The 17,350-nt window shown below is 34.1% G+C and overlaps 1 protein-coding gene and 2 long non-coding RNA genes across 6 annotated transcripts in view; 1 reads left to right on the top strand and 2 right to left on the bottom strand.

Annotated features, from left to right (window-relative positions):
- Positions 1–88: 88 nt before the first annotated feature.
- On the bottom strand, positions 89–2,727 carry LOC130590417 (uncharacterized). The gene is made up of 2 exons (XR_008968352.1): positions 1,797–2,727; positions 89–1,323 (listed from the first exon to the last, which is right to left on the bottom strand). It is a non-coding gene; the product is annotated as an uncharacterized LOC130590417 (long non-coding RNA).
- A 6,104-nt stretch (positions 2,728–8,831) lies between these two features.
- LOC104899106 (uncharacterized) lies at positions 8,832–11,604 on the bottom strand. The gene is made up of 3 exons (XR_007274684.2): positions 11,417–11,604; positions 9,295–9,388; positions 8,832–9,178 (listed from the first exon to the last, which is right to left on the bottom strand). It is a non-coding gene; the product is annotated as an uncharacterized LOC104899106 (long non-coding RNA).
- A 2,885-nt stretch (positions 11,605–14,489) lies between these two features.
- The window catches only part of LOC104899112 (pyruvate, phosphate dikinase, chloroplastic), a 34,374-nt gene continuing 31,513 nt past the window's right edge, over positions 14,490–17,350 (top strand). For 2 of the 4 annotated variants that reach the window (XR_008968349.1, XM_057392807.1), the window contains exons 1-5: positions 14,490–14,667; positions 15,921–16,192; positions 16,388–16,444; positions 16,686–16,919; positions 17,068–17,205. Coding sequence is in view for 3 of the 4 variants with exons in the window: in XM_057392807.1 (XP_057248790.1) it covers positions 15,944–16,192; positions 16,388–16,444; positions 16,686–16,919; positions 17,068–17,205 (678 nt within the window). In the remaining variant the exon portion in view is untranslated. The remainder of the gene's footprint in view (positions 14,668–15,920; positions 16,193–16,387; positions 16,445–16,685; positions 16,920–17,067; positions 17,206–17,350) is intronic. The other 2 variants (XM_048645289.2, XM_010686253.4) reach the window with 2 other exon arrangements.

Below are 17,350 nucleotides of genomic sequence, written 5' to 3'. Positions count from 1 at the left end.
AGTAATTCCAACTCCATCCCGTAAAATACTTAAGTTGAAAATACTTTGTAAAATAGCAGATTAATAGTTTTGGAAGTCATAGCACATATACACTGAATAATCATTTCATTAATTCAATTAATCCAGTTATTCAAGGAGAGGAAAGAGAACACCAGTAAGTCGGGGTCAATCCCCTGTAACCACTTACTTCAACATAGTAGGCCGGGGCAACCCCTGTAACCACCTACTTGTAGGCCGGGGAAACCCCCTGTAACCACCTACGAAAAAGCATAATGGCCATAATAACAGAGTCCCTAGTGTGCACACCTGTAACAGCCCGCACTTCCGAGCTGCTAGCTAAACATACTTACTATTCATAAAACTCAATTAACACTTAATAACCTCGAATTACATTCATTATCTTGCAGCGGAACAAAACCTTCAATACACGATCCTGGACCTGTGGGTTATGGGCCCACAACATAATAACTTCACGACCAATTACAGATTACAATTTACTTTATTCCCAAAATAATAGAATATTAAATTCTTCAAGTAAGAGCTTGAATACTTCTAAATACAACCTTTGAATCACTAGGATATCTACAATTCAATAACCAATTCTTTACTTCCGATCTACTATAAGCTCCCAATACAAACCTGCAAATTACAGAAGAAAATACAAAATAAAAACAAAACTAAAATGAGCGAAAAACTCAGTAACTTTACTTCAGCCCGTCAAAACGGTTTTGGTTCGTAAACATTTTTCATATCAGAAACAACTTGGTAATTATTCGGAAATAATTCATCTTTTAAATATATCGCTGGCATAGCTTAATCACATTACATAAATTGCTGGCAAGTACAGGCTTATAACATAACTTAACATAATATTCGACCTTATCTGGTCTTAACTCATATACGAATCATTTTACTCCACCTGTACCTTACCCACTATTCATCTCAGTTCATAAACTAAGCCAGCTAAAATCATTTCGAAAATATTTTCTCATTATCATACTCAAATCACATTTCTAGAATACTTTATAGTTTCCGAACAATTCCAATAACTAAATCAAACATACTTTACATTAATCAATATAATTTCATAACTCACACATGTAAATGCATCTATAACCATGACCATGACTATAAACAATGTATGATATCGAAAATACAATATAACATGGGCATGTAAATTCAGTTTGCTGAACATAAAGGTTACCTCAAACTCAAGAATAATTATATGCAATCTCCATAAACATTTATGATAATCTTGATCTTCAACTCCAATTCGAACTCCAACATAATTCACCCAACACAATAACATAATCAACAACCATTCTTCAAATAGATAATAATCACTCTTAAACCTTATGAGCTAATTATGATTTCTAAATGATACTAACAATTCTCAACAACCCAAACTATTCTAATAAAACCTTTTAGATACAATCTCTCCTTAATCTTATTCCAATATCATAACCAAGACAATCTGCTCAATCACCAAATTCTCCACATTGAAATTCTCAAATTGATTAAGAAGTTCATACCATGATAAAATTGTTGACAAGAATCTGGTTTATATCTTCAAATTAGAATAATAGTAATATATACATAACTAATTTAGATTTTGATAACTAAATCAGTTTTGATAAGTTTAACTTAGATGATACTATTTTGCAAACAAAACTGATTTCACAATTCAATAATAATAAAAATTCAGCTTTACTTGTGAAAGCCATTAACAATCAATAACATGTAAATCATACTACAATTGATTAAATAGGATATAACTAAAATCCAAAATTTTATACCTATGAATGAACTTCAAACTGAGCAAGCTTAACAACAATGGCAGCACCACCGCGAAAGCAGAGGAGAGAGAAAAACGCTGCAACAGTGGCAGCAACAACTACAACTTCCAGAGAGCATAACTCTTAGCTTCGAACTCCGATTGAAGAAATGTTTGAGCCTAAATTCAATATCTCGAAGAGATCTACAACTTTGATGAAGGAACAAAGACTAAAAAACGAGTGAATGTTGCTTGAATTCGATGGACAGTACAGAGGTGAGAAGTGAAGAGATTTTGGGTTTTTTTTTTTTTTTTGGGTTTTGAGTGAAGAAGGAAGCTGGGGTTTTATGTGTCAAAGAATGTATGAGAAGTTGACAACAAATTTGATTTGTGGCTACTTCTTATTAAGCCACGAAATAACAAATGGGTTTTCTTTTTATTTTTCTTTTTAAACTTAAAATCATTTACTAAATACATCAATTTGATAAAATCCACACCATCATAATTGTATTTAAAATAATAATTCTTAATAATCTTTGTTTAATATAAAGTTTAGTTAAACTAATAAACACAATTACTTAATTTAAACATGCTTAAAAATATGGGCTATTACAACACCCCTTCTACTTGGATCACAACAAGATAGAAGGAAGACAGTAACAGAATAATCAGCATAGTAACCAGAGAACCTGTAAGGGGCCGTTGAACCACTCATACAGGGCAACCTGTTCATCATTTCCCTCCGTTATTTCACTTTACGTGATTAACATATTTTAATTCACGTCATCACATAAATCACGTACACATTTACGTCATCTTGTTCAATCCAGTGTGAACATATTCAATCCATTATGAACTCAATCCATCATAGCAATTTCAATAAATCATTTCATATTCACAATCATTGCTTGAGTTCATTTATCACCTCAGATTCATAATCATTTTATTATCACAAGCTCTTACCAATTCCAACTTTCATAAAGCCTCAACAACAGTGATAATAGTCATGATAATCATAATGATATATATAGTAATAATAAAAACAATAATAATAATAATAATAATAATAATAATAATAATAATAATAATAATAATAATAATAATGATGGTAATAATAATCATAATAATATACTAATAATAGTCATAGCATTATTAAATAACATTAACTGATTTTAATATCGTTATAAGAAACATCGTTGTCATATCGTACATCGTCCATCGTCATTGTTCATGATTCATAATCAGAATTCAGAGTCGTTGTCCATTTTGTTATTCGTATTCATAATCCGCGTTAAGTCGATAATTCATAACTATAAATTTTATAAGCATATAATCATGTAATCAATTCGTTTTACGCTAACGGGATCTATGTTTAGATGGACATCGGAGATTAAAGTTAAGTTCACGAACGTATTAGCGCTCCTGGTATTCCTCGTCTACGAAATCGGAGTCTACAATAAATGTTAACGAGATCTAAGTTAGTTCCTAAATAACCCCGTTTTTATAAAATATACGATTTAAATAATCAAAATAACTTAAGGTAGTGTTTGGAAACTTTGAATTCATTTCAATTCTTTGATTTCAATTTTGGAAATTGAAATCCCAACATTCAATTTTAATTCATCTGTTTGGCAAAGCTAAGAATTTGAAATTCATGATTCTAATTACCGTGTTTCTAAAATCCATGTGACTTCATTTCCGAATTGGGGATTTTTTTTTAAATAAAAAATCAACTAATAAACTTCTCCCTACTGTTAAGGATTCTCCCTTCTTTCTCTCTCCTCTTTCTTTCCCCATATTTCTGAAACTTTTTGCAAAATACATGACCGCAATGGAGGGAACAACATGAAACTTTCATCGCCTAGTTGTTGACAATTCGAAATCAAAAATTGTACAACACTAAAAAACAATACCGAGGTTATCGAAATTGGAGATCTAGAGAGAAACACGAAGCTTGAATAAGCAGATCCATGGCTGAAAATAAGGTAAATTTTAAATTTAAAAAAAGATAGCAGAGAGAAAATAAGAATTTCATGATAGTTGAAAAAAGAGAAAAGCTTGCAAGTGAGAAAGCTTGAGGAGATAGAAAGCTCGCGAGTGAGAAAGCTTGAGGAGAGAGAAAGCTTGCGAGTCGCCATGTGAGAAAACTTGAGGAGAGAGAAAGTCCAACGCAGAAGAGAGAGAAAGCTCAGTGTAGGAAAGCACATTTTTTTTGGATTTCAAATTACAAGTTTTGATATTGGATTTCAAATTCTCAAATATGGGCTTATGTTTTAAGTAGGTTGGAACTGGGCTAATTCTAAATCCAAATATTTGGATTATCCAAACATGTTATTTGGCCAAATCCAGCATTTCAAATGAAATGCTGAAATCCAAACAAGCCAATAAAGAAATTCTTTATTATTTTAAGCGAGTTTATGAATCAAAGTCTACGGTTTTCAAATCATTTAGAAATCGTTTTAAGTAATCACAAATTATTTCAACTTAACTTCCATTAACTTAAACAATTATTCTAAACATAAAAAACTAATTTTTATTTTACTCCTTGTTTTATTTTAGAAAATTTAAGAGATATTATCAAGTTTATCATAAACCAAGTTAACTAAAAATACTAACTTCATTAAAATAGGCTAATTTAGGAAAGTCATTGATTTTGTTTGAAAATAAAATAAAAGTAAACAAAATAAATTAAGTTATACACAATTAAACTTTGCCAAAATTGACAACAACTACCTAATAAATATCACTTTTCATAAACAACTACCTAATATAAAACTTTTTTAATTCAACTACCTAATATAGCTATTCCGTCAACATAACACTACCAAAACCGTTAACTTTTGAATTTTCCGTCAACTTTTCGAAAATCCCCAATTACATGAACACTAATTTCAATCATTTCAAGAAACCCCATTTTGATGAACCTTAATTTCATCAATTTTTCCACAAATTCCAATTTATAAACCCAAATTTCATTAATTCCCCAAAACCCCAATTTTTAAACACTTATTAAATCAAGGAATCATAAGGCCCACCTAAAAAAAATGCCCAAAACCCCCAAAAATCTGGGATTACTTTGAAAGATTTAGTTAAACTTTCACTGCATGGAGGAAGCTCAAATATGTATTTTCATCCATGAATTTTGGTGGAGCATTTCTACTTAAGGAAAATTAATGAAATCCCCAATTACTTAACAAATAATGGTTTAGAAATTGGGGTTTTTGGGAAATCAATGAAATATGGGTTTATAAATTGGGATTTGCGGGAAAATTGATGAAATTAAGATTTATTAAAATGGGATTTGAAATGGTTAAAGTTAGGGTTCATGTAATTGGGGATTTTCGAAAAGTTAACAGAAAATTCAAAAGTTAACGGTTTTGGTAGTGTTATGTTGACGGAATAGTTGTATTAGGTAGTTGAATTAAAAAAGTTTTATATTAGGTAGTTGTTTATGAAAAGTGATATATATTAGGTAGTTGTTGACAATTTTAGCTTAAACTTAAAAGGCAAAAAGGAAAAGGAGTTTTAAAATAAAAAGTCAGTTTCTCAAACTGAGAAACGTTGCAAGGGTCGACAAAGAGAAGGAAGGGAGAAACAGGGGAGCGAAGGCAGGGGAGAGGCGAAGGAGTTCGGTGCTGGTGGTTCGGCGGGTTTTCAGAGGCTCGACGGCCGGAGAGGGAGGCCGCGAAAGAGGGAGGCTGTTGTGGTGGTTCGCGGGGCTGGGCGAGGGTCGCGACGCAGCAGAGGCGCCACGAAGGGGGAGGAAAACAGGGCTGGTGGTTGGCCGCGATTCAGGTCAGTCGGTTTTTTCGAGGTGGCGGTCGAAGGTGGTGTGGTTCCGGCGGTTCAGAGAAACAGAGGAAATTGTGCTTGGTTTAATTTCATTTTTAATTTGCAAAACAAAAAAAATCAGAAATTTCAAGAAGGAGATGAAGGATTGAAAGAAACCTTTTGAGTTGTTTGCTTGAGAATTTTGATGAATAAAGGTCAGTATGTATAGGGGAGATTTTCGGTTGAATGGTGAATGGTGAGTTTAGCTTTTGCAAAATTCTTGGTTTGAGTGTGAGAGTTGGACGAAGAAGGAGAAGAATGGAGATGACGATGTTGCATTTTCTTGGTTGGAGTGTATGAATTCAGACAAAGAAGAAGGGAGAAGAGGGAGGTGGTGTCGGTTTCTTGGTCCTTGAGCCGAACCAGACGAAGGAGAAGGGAGAGGAGGAAGGAAGGTGTTGAGTTTTCATTTCTTGGTTGTGGTGCCTTGAACTGGACGAAAGAGGAGGAGGGAGGCTGAAGATGATGAAAAAAATCACTAGGGCTGGCAATGAGTTGAGAGTTTGAGACAGCTCGCGAGTTACTTGAACTCGACTGGGTCAAAGCTTGACTCGACAGGTTAACGAGCCGAGTCGAGCAACTCAATACTCGACTCTAGAAACTCGTGAGATACTCGAAAAAAATATATATATATACTTTTTATTTTTTTTAAGAAATTTTTCCTTTTTTCTATAAAAATACTTGTACTTTTCTTTTGAAAAAAAATATATATAAAATGACCAAAAGACAAAGTGAAGAATTTCTCTTATAAAAAATAGAACTATATCAAAGTTCGAGTTGGAACTGAATTCGAGCTGGAACAAAGTTTGAGTTCGATCTGTAACCGAGTTCGAGCTTGAAACGAGTTCGAGTTCGAGCTCGAGTTTAAGTTCGAGTTTAGGTTCAGAGTTCGAGCTTGAAAATATGAAACCCGCGAGTTTCGAGTAGAGTCGAGTTTGGGCATGAGTTTTCGAGTTCGAGTCGAGTTTAGTCAAACTCGAGCTCGACTCGCATCATTGCCACCCCTAAAAATCACGCTTCACTCTCTTTTCTTTTCTTTTTTTATTTTCCTTTTTTTCTTTTTAGAAAAGGCAAATGGACTATGGACTTAGCATTTGGGCTTTTTACTAAATTGGATGGACAATATGAATGGATCTTGGTTATATAAGGCAACACATGGGGGACACCAAATAATAGAAAAAAGAAAAAAAAAGAAAAAAGAAAGAGGATAACTAACTGTTTCATTGGGGGGGGATGAATAGGATATTTAAACTCAACATCAGTTTTTTGAGAAAATAAAATGTAAAGATAATTTTTCTATCCAATTAATTTTATTTTTTCTACTTTATTTGTTATCACGCGTTCTCACGCATTGCGTGCATGTAAGACTAGTAATTACTATAAGGATACTCATAACAAATGTAAAAAGTTTAAACTATTGGAAATAGTAAAATGAATAATAATACAAGTAAATGATATATTTTTAAACTTTGTTAAATAAATCAAAACTAAGTGAAATCATTATTTTAATAAACATAGTTATCAAATAAAATCGCATTATCATAAAATAAATTTTGAGTGGAAATAATATTAAACCTTAATAAATAATAAAATAACTTTTGAAAATTCGAGGTATTACAAGTTGTGACTATTGTCTCTCACAAAATGTTTATTAAGATGTAGAGGGACTCATTTCAACCAAGCATCAAACTAACAAACAGAGGGACAATTTTTAGGGCAACAGAAATTACAACTTCTTCCAACATAAACTAACTATGAAACCAAATTAAGGGAACCAAGCAAGTAAGCAACCAACCAACAGAAATTCCAACTTCTTCCAACATAAACAAAACATCAAACCAAATTTGGGAACTCTTTTACGCAATCAAGTAGCCAACCAACTAACAAAAATTCCAACTTCTTCCAATATAAACCAAACAGCAAACCAAATTTGGGAACTCTTTTAAGCAACCAAGCAGCCAACCAACCAACAGAAATTCCAACTTCTTCCAACATAAACCAAACATGAAGCCAAATATAAACCAAGCAACAAATAGAAATACTGAAATCATCACAGGGAACTCATAATAGAGTTGGCTATTAAAATCAGCACAACACACAACACATCGTCATCATAATTTTATGTTCAAAGAATCGACATAAATCATCAGAAGCCACCAAAAAATTAGAATCAAAGAGTACATAAAAAGAGAATAGAGAAGATAACAAAACCTCAAGAACTCTTTTGAGTTCCTTTGCGCAACAATAGAAATGCATGCTCTCTTGGATTCAAATCCTCCCCTTCATGAAAGGGACTCAAAGGGATGTTAGGACAACCATCGATTATCATCGAAGTCCTCCTCATAGTCCTCATAAAATTTAAAACGACGCATGGTCCCGTCATCATCATCCATGAACAAATCATGGTAAGTCCCCCCCTTATGCAAGTTCAGTTTCCCACCCACACATCACCTCACAAAGAACCACATGTTTTTCTTCCTCTTCACTGTCAACCTCCATCTTAACCTCGTGCATCTTCTCTTTCCCCTTTCTTTGAGGTGCAACTCGTTCATTAAAACCCACCGCCATTAATGCGCATACTATCGGAGGTCTGTTGATGGGGTTAGCCCTAATTTTTTCCTCTCTCCTCCTCGGAGTTAGGTTCAACAATTTTTACCCCTTTCCCCTTAGATTTTCTTGCAGAAACCCTAGATATAGGTTTAGGGATATCGGACTTACTAGTGGGGGTGTTAAAAAACAACTTCTTATGCGCCAATTTCTTTTCCTCACTCTTTCTCAGCAGTTTTCATCACCTTCTCTAACGCCTTCATTGATTTTTTGCTAAGACAATTCTCAGCTTCGTCGGAGTGAAAAAGCTTCCATGCATATGGAGATCCGTCGAAAATCACTACAAGAAAAGTACTCATTAATGACGAGTAATCCGGTCGTAAAAAGGCCCATTTTGGTCGTAAATGGCCTTTTACGACGAGAAACATGTATGGTTGTCAGTCGTCGCTATAGGCTTGGTCGCAAAAGTAATGGACACTTTTACAACGAGTTTGTTCTGGTCGTCGCAATTAGATTTCTACGACGAGAATTAGATCTTGTCGCAAATAAGTTTTTTATATGACGAGATTTCTCGTCGCAAATGTTGTTTTTTGTGGTTAAATGACTTATTTTTCACGACATATAACTCTATAATTGCAACCATATTTCTCGTCATAAAAGGATTTATAATTATGAGCTTGTTATTAAATTGAGCATATATACAAAATTTTACTTAAATACACCACAACCTACGTAGGATTTGAACCTACAACCTTTGTGCAAATGCACAATGCTCTACCAATTGAGCTAGTAAGTTACATGGGAGCAAAAATTGTCTGAGCAGTACGAATAACAACAAAACTTTAATGTGATAGCAAATGATCCCATCAGCTTCACTGAACATTAGTACAAAAAGCTTGATTTGCACCCGTTAGGGATATATATTGGAATCGATTCCATCACTAAACATTAGTACACATGTTCCATGCCCTGAATCACTTTAACTCTTCAAACCAAGCCAAGCTTCTAGAATGCTTTCTATTTTATCTTCCGGTTCGTTTAAAATCATGTACAAAAGGTGCATCAATGTTAGACACACAAACAAAAGTCTATCACCTAGTAAAAAAGGTTTATAAATTGAAAGACATAGTCTATATACTCACGGTATGGAATACGCCTAAAAACCAGGCTCCTTCTTGTAAACCCAAAAAAGTTCCATCCATTTTCGCAGTATGTGCAGTAGACTCATTCAATTACCTGTGACACATAATTTTAGTTTAATGGAGCTACAAGATATACAACATAAGTAGCAAAGAGCACTGTCTGAATAAACACATTAAGATTTAGAGCATATCTTAGTTTAGAAGTAGGACATGAAAACTTTAAAAAACTACAAGGCCAATAAATGAACTTTCAATCATATCATTTTAGTTCATGAATCTGGTCCTCTAGCAAACTGTAGCAGCTGTAGCATCATCAAAAGACAACAAGTTCAAAACCTATAAGTAGTAGATACAACACCATATGGCAGGCTACATGACAGACGTGAGAAAGCACCTATTGCCAAAGCACCTACAGGGAGCAGCTGCAACACGATAGAGGTAATATAAGGAGATGAGAGGGAACAAAAGTGGAGAAAACAACTGTGATTATTTTTATATTTGCTCTATGTTTGTGCCAAGTTAAGTAGTCATCGATAGAAAGAATACTATTTGTAAAGAAATCCACAAATTTTGAACTAGAATGTAGAGCAGAAATTTAGATACCTATGCCAATCTGCAACTGATAACCAAAAACGAAAGTATAGAAAATCGACTGACTTAGCTACAATGGCTCAGTCTTAAATTTAATTTGATTAGCTAATCTAGAACTGCAAAGTACAAAGAATTTCTCAAATATCCTTATTAATAACAGCATTTTAATTACTCCTGTATCAACTCAAATCATGAATGAAAAGAAATTAGTTACATGTGATTAATCCCAATCAAGTGTTAGGAACTTGAAATCTTCCTACAACAACTTAAACAATGTCATATGAAACTTGAAATCAGTTCCAACTAAGTTTACGAAAGCAATTTTTAACTAGCTCAATTAAGTACTCCAATATCTATTTACTTCCAAGTGAAGCTCAAATATCATTGTTTCACCTTGAAACCTTCAATCATCTCCCAAAAGTCGCAAATAACAGTATCATAATAAGCAAGATAAAAGTCATTTAGTCCACAAAATTAAACCACGCTTAACAACCTGAAATTCAATATTCAGGGAAAGTGACTACCAAAGTCAATTTAACAAGTATTCCGAATATATCACTCAAAAAGAGTTGATCTAATTATCTCTTTAGTGTCCATTTTTTCTAAAAACAAACATCAAAGCCTAACATAATTAGGATAGAGACAGAGCTTTAATACAACAAAATGATATCATGGCCATTTCACACTATAGATATCCTAAATTCTTCAATAAGATCAGATTTCATCTATTTGTCATGGAGTCATGACAGCCTATTAGTGGGTAAAAATGAAAGAAACAAACTGCGATGTCAGACTGTAATTTACAAAGACGAAATACAGGTAATACAAACAAAGTAAATATATTCAATAATTTTGAAATTACAGGGATAAGCTCAAAGAAAGAAAGCTACATGCATTTAGATCGTTGATAAGGATTGTAATAAATCTTGTTTTTGATTTTGGCGCCCAAAAGTTGTTAAACAAAATAACAGAATTCTGTTATCTGTTATTTTGTTCTATTTCTGTTAGTACATTTTTGTTATAGTTTGATTGTTACAAACTATATAAATACTTGTAAACTCAAGTAATGAGGTATGCAGAAATATAAACACATTCTTCTTCTCTCCTATTACTTTCTATCTCTCCTCCTTTCTCTCTCATTCTGAATTCTGGATTCTGGATTCTTAATCTCTCTCAAAGTCTATTTTACCTCTTCTATTTCTATTCTATCTTAGTAGGATATGTTATCCTGCATCAATCGTACCTGGTAACTAGAGTTCTTACTCTATCCTTTTATATCAGGCATCAAGAAAACTAAATCAAATATGAAATCAGAATTCAGATATCAAATGAAAAAGAGTGAATAAATAGCCCCGGATTTTGAAGATATTAGGGTTAAAGAGCAAAAGAAGTAGGAAAACATAGAAGAAAATCAAAGAAATAAGGGTTAAAGAATAAGAGAAGTACGAAAACATAGAAGAAAATCAAGGAACGGCGACAAAAGAAAGGAAAGCGAGCAACCCTAGTGGTGAGAGAGAATGGTATACTATACTTGCGAGACTCTGAGTATGAATCAGAATTTTGTCCTTCAACTCTTCATCTGCTTGGGAGTTCGGCGAATGAACCTCGTTGTTTCCCCTCCCATATCTACTATGGATAGAGAGAGAAAATGTATGAGAAATTCATTTGAAAGTAGAGAAGACGTGAAGGAAATGGCATTCGATCTAGAACCACCTATTATCGATCTTTCTCTCTCATTTTGTAATTTGTATAAACTAGTATATATAAATGGACATGTTTTTTTATCTAAAATTATTTTGGTAATGATGTAAATTATTTAGGTTCTTTTGTAGATATTATTATCTTTTAAAATTAAAGGTGAATGATTTTTAACTGTTCAATACCGTCACTAAAAAATTTGGTCGATGATTTAATAATTTGTTTTCAACGACTTTAATATAGTTCTTTAACAATTATAAATATTAATAAACCATATTGTTTGAACTTTGTAAATATGAAATATTATGATATCACGATATATTGCTAACTTTTTTTGGTTGAAGATTCTAATTGATAATTGATTTCGTGAATTGATTGTGTCAATCTAGTTTTTCAACTTATTAATGGTATTGCATATTCTATTTTGACCTACTCATATGGAAAGTTTCATTGATTCTCATTTTTCAATTTTTTATAAAATGAAAAACATTGTTCTAAATTATTAGAGGGTATTCTAGTCACTTCAAAAAAGGACACTACACCTCCTCCCTTGGCTTATATAATAGAGATAGAAATCAGTGTCGTGGGTGAAAGAGAGAAAATTAGGGTTTTGATTAGTGTTTAGGAATTTCTAATAGGGTTTTGCTAAATTACGCCCTAAAATTTCCTAGTAACGCCCTTAATTCAATATTTTTATACTATATTTGTATATTTCAAGATTGCAACAAAATGGGTAATGTATGGAAATAAAATCACAGCAATGCAAACACCTTCACACAATCTCCACAAAATAAAATTGCATTTTCACAGCCAAAACTGAAATTGCTATGAAGATTGTGAAGATTGAATCAATTTCATTTTGTGGAAATGTTGAAATTGTTGTTGAATCAATTTTATTTTGTGGAAAATACTGAAATTGTTGTGAAGATTCAATACAAATTGCAGTGTATCCTGAATCGAATTGTAGAATCAGATGGTTGTTGATGTCCCTCATCAGTATTATCCACTAGCAACTTATCTTCAGTAATTTCAAACAAAACCAACATAATGATCAAAACCCAGAATTAATTGCAGAATCAATCCAACATCACCATCCCACCTTCACGCCATCGCCATCACCACCTTCACGCCATCACCATATAACGTGTTTTTTTTTTTAAAAAAGAAAGAAAGAGGGAGGCGTATGTGATGGACGCCCCAACAGCGGGGTAGGCGTCCATGGCAGGCGCTCCACCATGGGAAGAGGCGCCTGCCATGGATGCCTACCCCGGTGGTGGGGCGTCCATGGTGGACGCCTCCCTTTTTTTGAATTTTTTTTTAAAAGAAGGGAGGCGTCCATGGCAGGCGCCTCACCATGTGGTGGAGCGTCTGCCATGGATGCCTCTACCGATGGTGGGGCGTCCATGGTGGACGCCTCCCTTCTTTTAAAAAAAAAATCAATGTAAATGAAGAAAAAAACAGAAAGAAGGGGGTGGTGGTGGTGGTGGTGGTTGCTTGTCGGAGGTGTGGCAATGGTGGTCTGTCGGAGGTATCGTGGTGGTAATGGTCTGTCGGAGGTACGGTGGTGGTGGTGGTATGTCGGGGGTACAGTGGTGGGGGTGGTGATGGTGGTGTGGCGGGAAGCGAACTTTGGAGGAGAGAGAAAAGAAATGCAAGTATATAAATACGGTATAAGAATACTGTATATAGGGCGTTACTAGGAAAAACTAGGGCATCGTTTAGCAAACCAGTTTCCAATATTTGAAATCCTTCCCAATAATTTCAGTCGCGCGAGAACAACCCACCTTGTTGTTAGAAAATTTCAACTTCTTGCGACCAAATTCTCTACATTTACAGCAAAAAATAAGACTGGTCGTAATAATATGCTGTTATTTGCGATAAGGGACGAAACTCGTCGCAATATATTCCGATTTACGACGAAAAGTCCATATGGTTGTTATTTTTCGTCGTGAATGTAGTGAATTGAATTTGCAAGATTTCTGCAACTTATCATCTCCTCTTGTGATTTCGCAGCAAAAACTGCATCAGTGAGTGGTTGGGTGTTAACCATTGATGAATTTTGGTGAGAAGATGATGAGAGAGAAGAACTGTAAGAAAGAGAAGAAGATGTACAGAGAAGAAGATGAGGAGAGAGAAGATGAAGAGTGAGAATCGACTGAAGAGAGGTGAAGAAATCAGGTTGGTTGGGGTTTTTTTGATGAACATTTATGATTAGTTTCAATCTATACAAATATATTAAAAGGCGTGCATAAACAAGAAAATGTGCCACGTGGACGCTCTCCCTAGGGAGTTTTAGTTCATGTAATTCATGTACAATAAAAAAATTGTGAAAATTGCGCAGTATAGGGTTTGATCTCAAGACCTCAAGTACATATACTAAAGTCTTAACCACTAGACTAAGTTGTATTTAGTGTTATTATCATAAAATATTATATTAATAAATGAACTTTTCTTACCCGGGACATAGCCCGGGCCTAATAATTAGTTTGATCATAAATGTTGGTTGGTTAGTTGAAAGGTCAGGAGTGAGATGGGAAATTTGGTGGGAATCATTAACTTAGGCAAACGATTTTAATTTGATTTTAAGTTCACATTAGGAGAACATAAGAAAGGTTAATTAGTTTTAATAAGGATATTTGAGTAATTTCACACACAATTTTTTTTTATCATAAATAAAAAGAATTAAATTGTTACAATTAATTTGAAACAATTATTTTTAGAAAGTGTTGCATCTAATTTTTTTGATGCAAAGTGTTGCATTTAATTTGAAACGGAAAAAGTATAAATTTTTTACTAGTGTCCTAACAAGTGGTTTAAGTCCGCTCTGTTAGTTACAAAGTATGGGGCCGTTGGCCTAGTACAGCTTTGTCCTACATGTTGGCTGCCTCGCAGCCTCTTACTCTAGTCTCTCTCTTCATCATTCAAACTCTTCGAGTCCACTCTTTCTCCTCTGCCTCTCATTCCAACCTTGTTTTTTTTTTCTTTTGCCACTCCTTCGTATGATCGTCCTCAACTCTCAAGTCATCACTCGCCATTTCACTCTGTTTTTCAATCCTCCTCCAGCATCTAATCACTAGTAAACTGGTAAGTACCAATATGCTTTTTTTTTTTTTTTTTTTTTTTTTTTTTTTTTTTGCTGATTGATGAAATTAATAGGATTTTTAAGTGAATAAACTCGTGTTCCAAGTAATTTGTAACAAAATTTTAAATGGAAGCTTTTAATTGAACATGCATGTTCTCGTCTTCCTTTGAAACTGCAGTCTAACTGATTTAATATCCATCTCTGTTTTTTTAATTTTTTTTTCCATGCATAAGTTGGAATAAGTATCTTTCAATTTTGTCCTCATCTGGGTTGTGTTTGGTTTAGAGGGAAGTGTTTTGCAGGAAAAAAAATTCGTTCTTCCCTCTATTTGGTTTGGATCGGATCAAGTGGTTAAGATTGAGGTGCAAAAACTCATGATTATTGTGAGAATTCAATTTTTCTTAGAAAAATGGATTGTTGCTATTTTTTATTCTAATGTGTCATTGTTGCCGTAATCAGAGATAAATGCTGTTTTCACTCAAAAATAATAAGATAACAGCTCGTGCAATATGGGTCCATATGGAATAGGCTACAGGTCGAGGTCTATAGAGCTCATATTAGTCTCGGCTCTCGAATCGTACTAGTATTCAAGTGTGCAATGGAGACACTGAAAAACCATGCCATATGGTTTTTTTCTTTCCCATATTGTATCATTCCATCGCTTTTGTTATGATATATCATTATATCTGTATATTACTGTCATATTATTGTTTTTCTGTTTATCTTGGTCATTTCTTCTATTGCGCTTCATTCTTATGATTAACTTATTGGATTTCAGTCAACACGTTGTTATTTGATTCTTTTTTTCTACTCGCACTCTTGTATATGTGGAACAATGCGCTTCATTTGATGCATCACCTATCACACGTTGATATTTGTAATAAGTACATAACAAATTATCTTGATCAAGGCGAGGACAGTATTTACTTGTATTTTTTGCTGCCCTCCATGCTTAATGGCCCTTTGAGGTTTGATCATTTGATGTTTTTGTCTATAAGACTATAAGCCTCATCTTGAAAACTTAGGTAAAATTCCCTAGGTATCTTATTAGTACGCTTTTCCATCACTTATCAAATCAGGATACCATGGATGTAGTATTCATTCATTCCAAATTATTTTGCAATTGAATTTGGTAAAGAGTAGTACATATTGCCTAGATTTTCGGAAGCGCTGTTTGATGTCCAAATATCGCTTTGAAAGCTGTCATAACTGAGATTTGATCTATTCGCTTTCAATATCTTTTCAACTTTTACAGAGAACTTGAGCTTATAACAGAAGATGGCATCTGCTTTTAAAGGAATGCTGATCAGATCTGCTCCTGATATCTGCACACAGACACTATTTAACGTGAATCACTTAGATCAGATTGGTTTTCTAAGGGACCAAACTCTACATGGTTGTAGTCAATGCAAAAGCATGCAAGGGGTTCAATATCAGAACAGGAAACCTCCATATCAGCCTGCAAGCCCATTGAGGCCCCAAGCTGTCATGGCTCTGATCTCAGACCCAATTGCAACCACCAGAAAGGTACACTACAAGTATCTGCATGTGTTGTGAACAAGGCATATGGATCCAGAATTTGATACTCACGCAAAATTTGCAAATCCTTATAAACAACATCATGATTTTATCGAAATTACAATTTTTTGTCTTCTTAATGTAAAGCTTAAGGTAAAATGCTATAAGATTTCCTGTTTCATCATACTTTCTTTCTTCATACAGCGAGTATTCACTTTTGGTAAAGGAAGAAGTGAAGGAAACAGAAACATGAAGTCATTGGTAAGTCATTTGGATGTTGACGTATAAGAATTTGATGATTGAACTGACAATTTTCATGCTTAATTACATATGCATCTAATCACTGAATATTCTTGCTCAGAGTGATGTAAAAAAGCTTAAGTGTAGACCATAGGGGTAGCATGGTCTTCCAGCCAAAGTTGTTGACAATAATCCTTAACACTTTACTAAGAAGTATATCATTCTTCGTGATGCTGAGATATCTCCATTTCTCAAAATGTAGTTGGGAGGTAAAGGAGCAAATCTTGCAGAAATGGCCAGCATAGGCTTATCTGTTCCACCTGGTTTGACCATTTCGACAGAAGCATGCCAAGAGTATCAGGACAATGGCAAGAGCATTCTTGAAAGTTTGTGGGAGGAAATCCTGAAGGGTTTGAGAGTGGTAGAGAATGACATGGGAGCTTACCTTGGAGACCCTTTAAAGCCTCTTCTACTTTCAGTTCGTTCTGGTGCTGCGGTACGAGATTTTTTTTTTTTTTATGATTGATATGTGTGGGTAATAGAACCTGACGAGATTTTTCTTCAAAATTATAAAGAACTCTTCCTTCAATTGTCATGCTTGCATCTTTGTTCCCTAATAAAAGTCCGAAATTTTATATCTACAGATTTCTATGCCAGGGATGATGGACACTGTCCTCAACCTTGGACTTAATGATGAAGTGGTTCTAGGCCTGGCAGCAAAAAGTGGAGAACGGTTTGCCTATGACTCATTTAGGCGTTTCCTGGACATGTTTGGTGGTGTAGTAAGTGTTTTCCTCTGTGTAGTTTCTCCTAGTTTCTGTAGAATGCTTGTTTTCACATTCAGAAGCATCTAAAACTTAACACAGCAGTCAATGTTAAGGAAATATAGCAAACTTATGATCTGTGAAATGCTTGTATTTTAGCTCT

Source organism: Beta vulgaris, chromosome 1 (genome assembly GCF_026745355.1).
Source record: "Beta vulgaris subsp. vulgaris cultivar EL10 chromosome 1, EL10.2, whole genome shotgun sequence".
Lineage (NCBI taxonomy): Eukaryota > Viridiplantae > Streptophyta > Magnoliopsida > Caryophyllales > Amaranthaceae > Beta > Beta vulgaris.
Note: the sequence above shows the minus strand (reverse complement) of the source record. Positions and strands in the feature narration are given on the sequence as shown.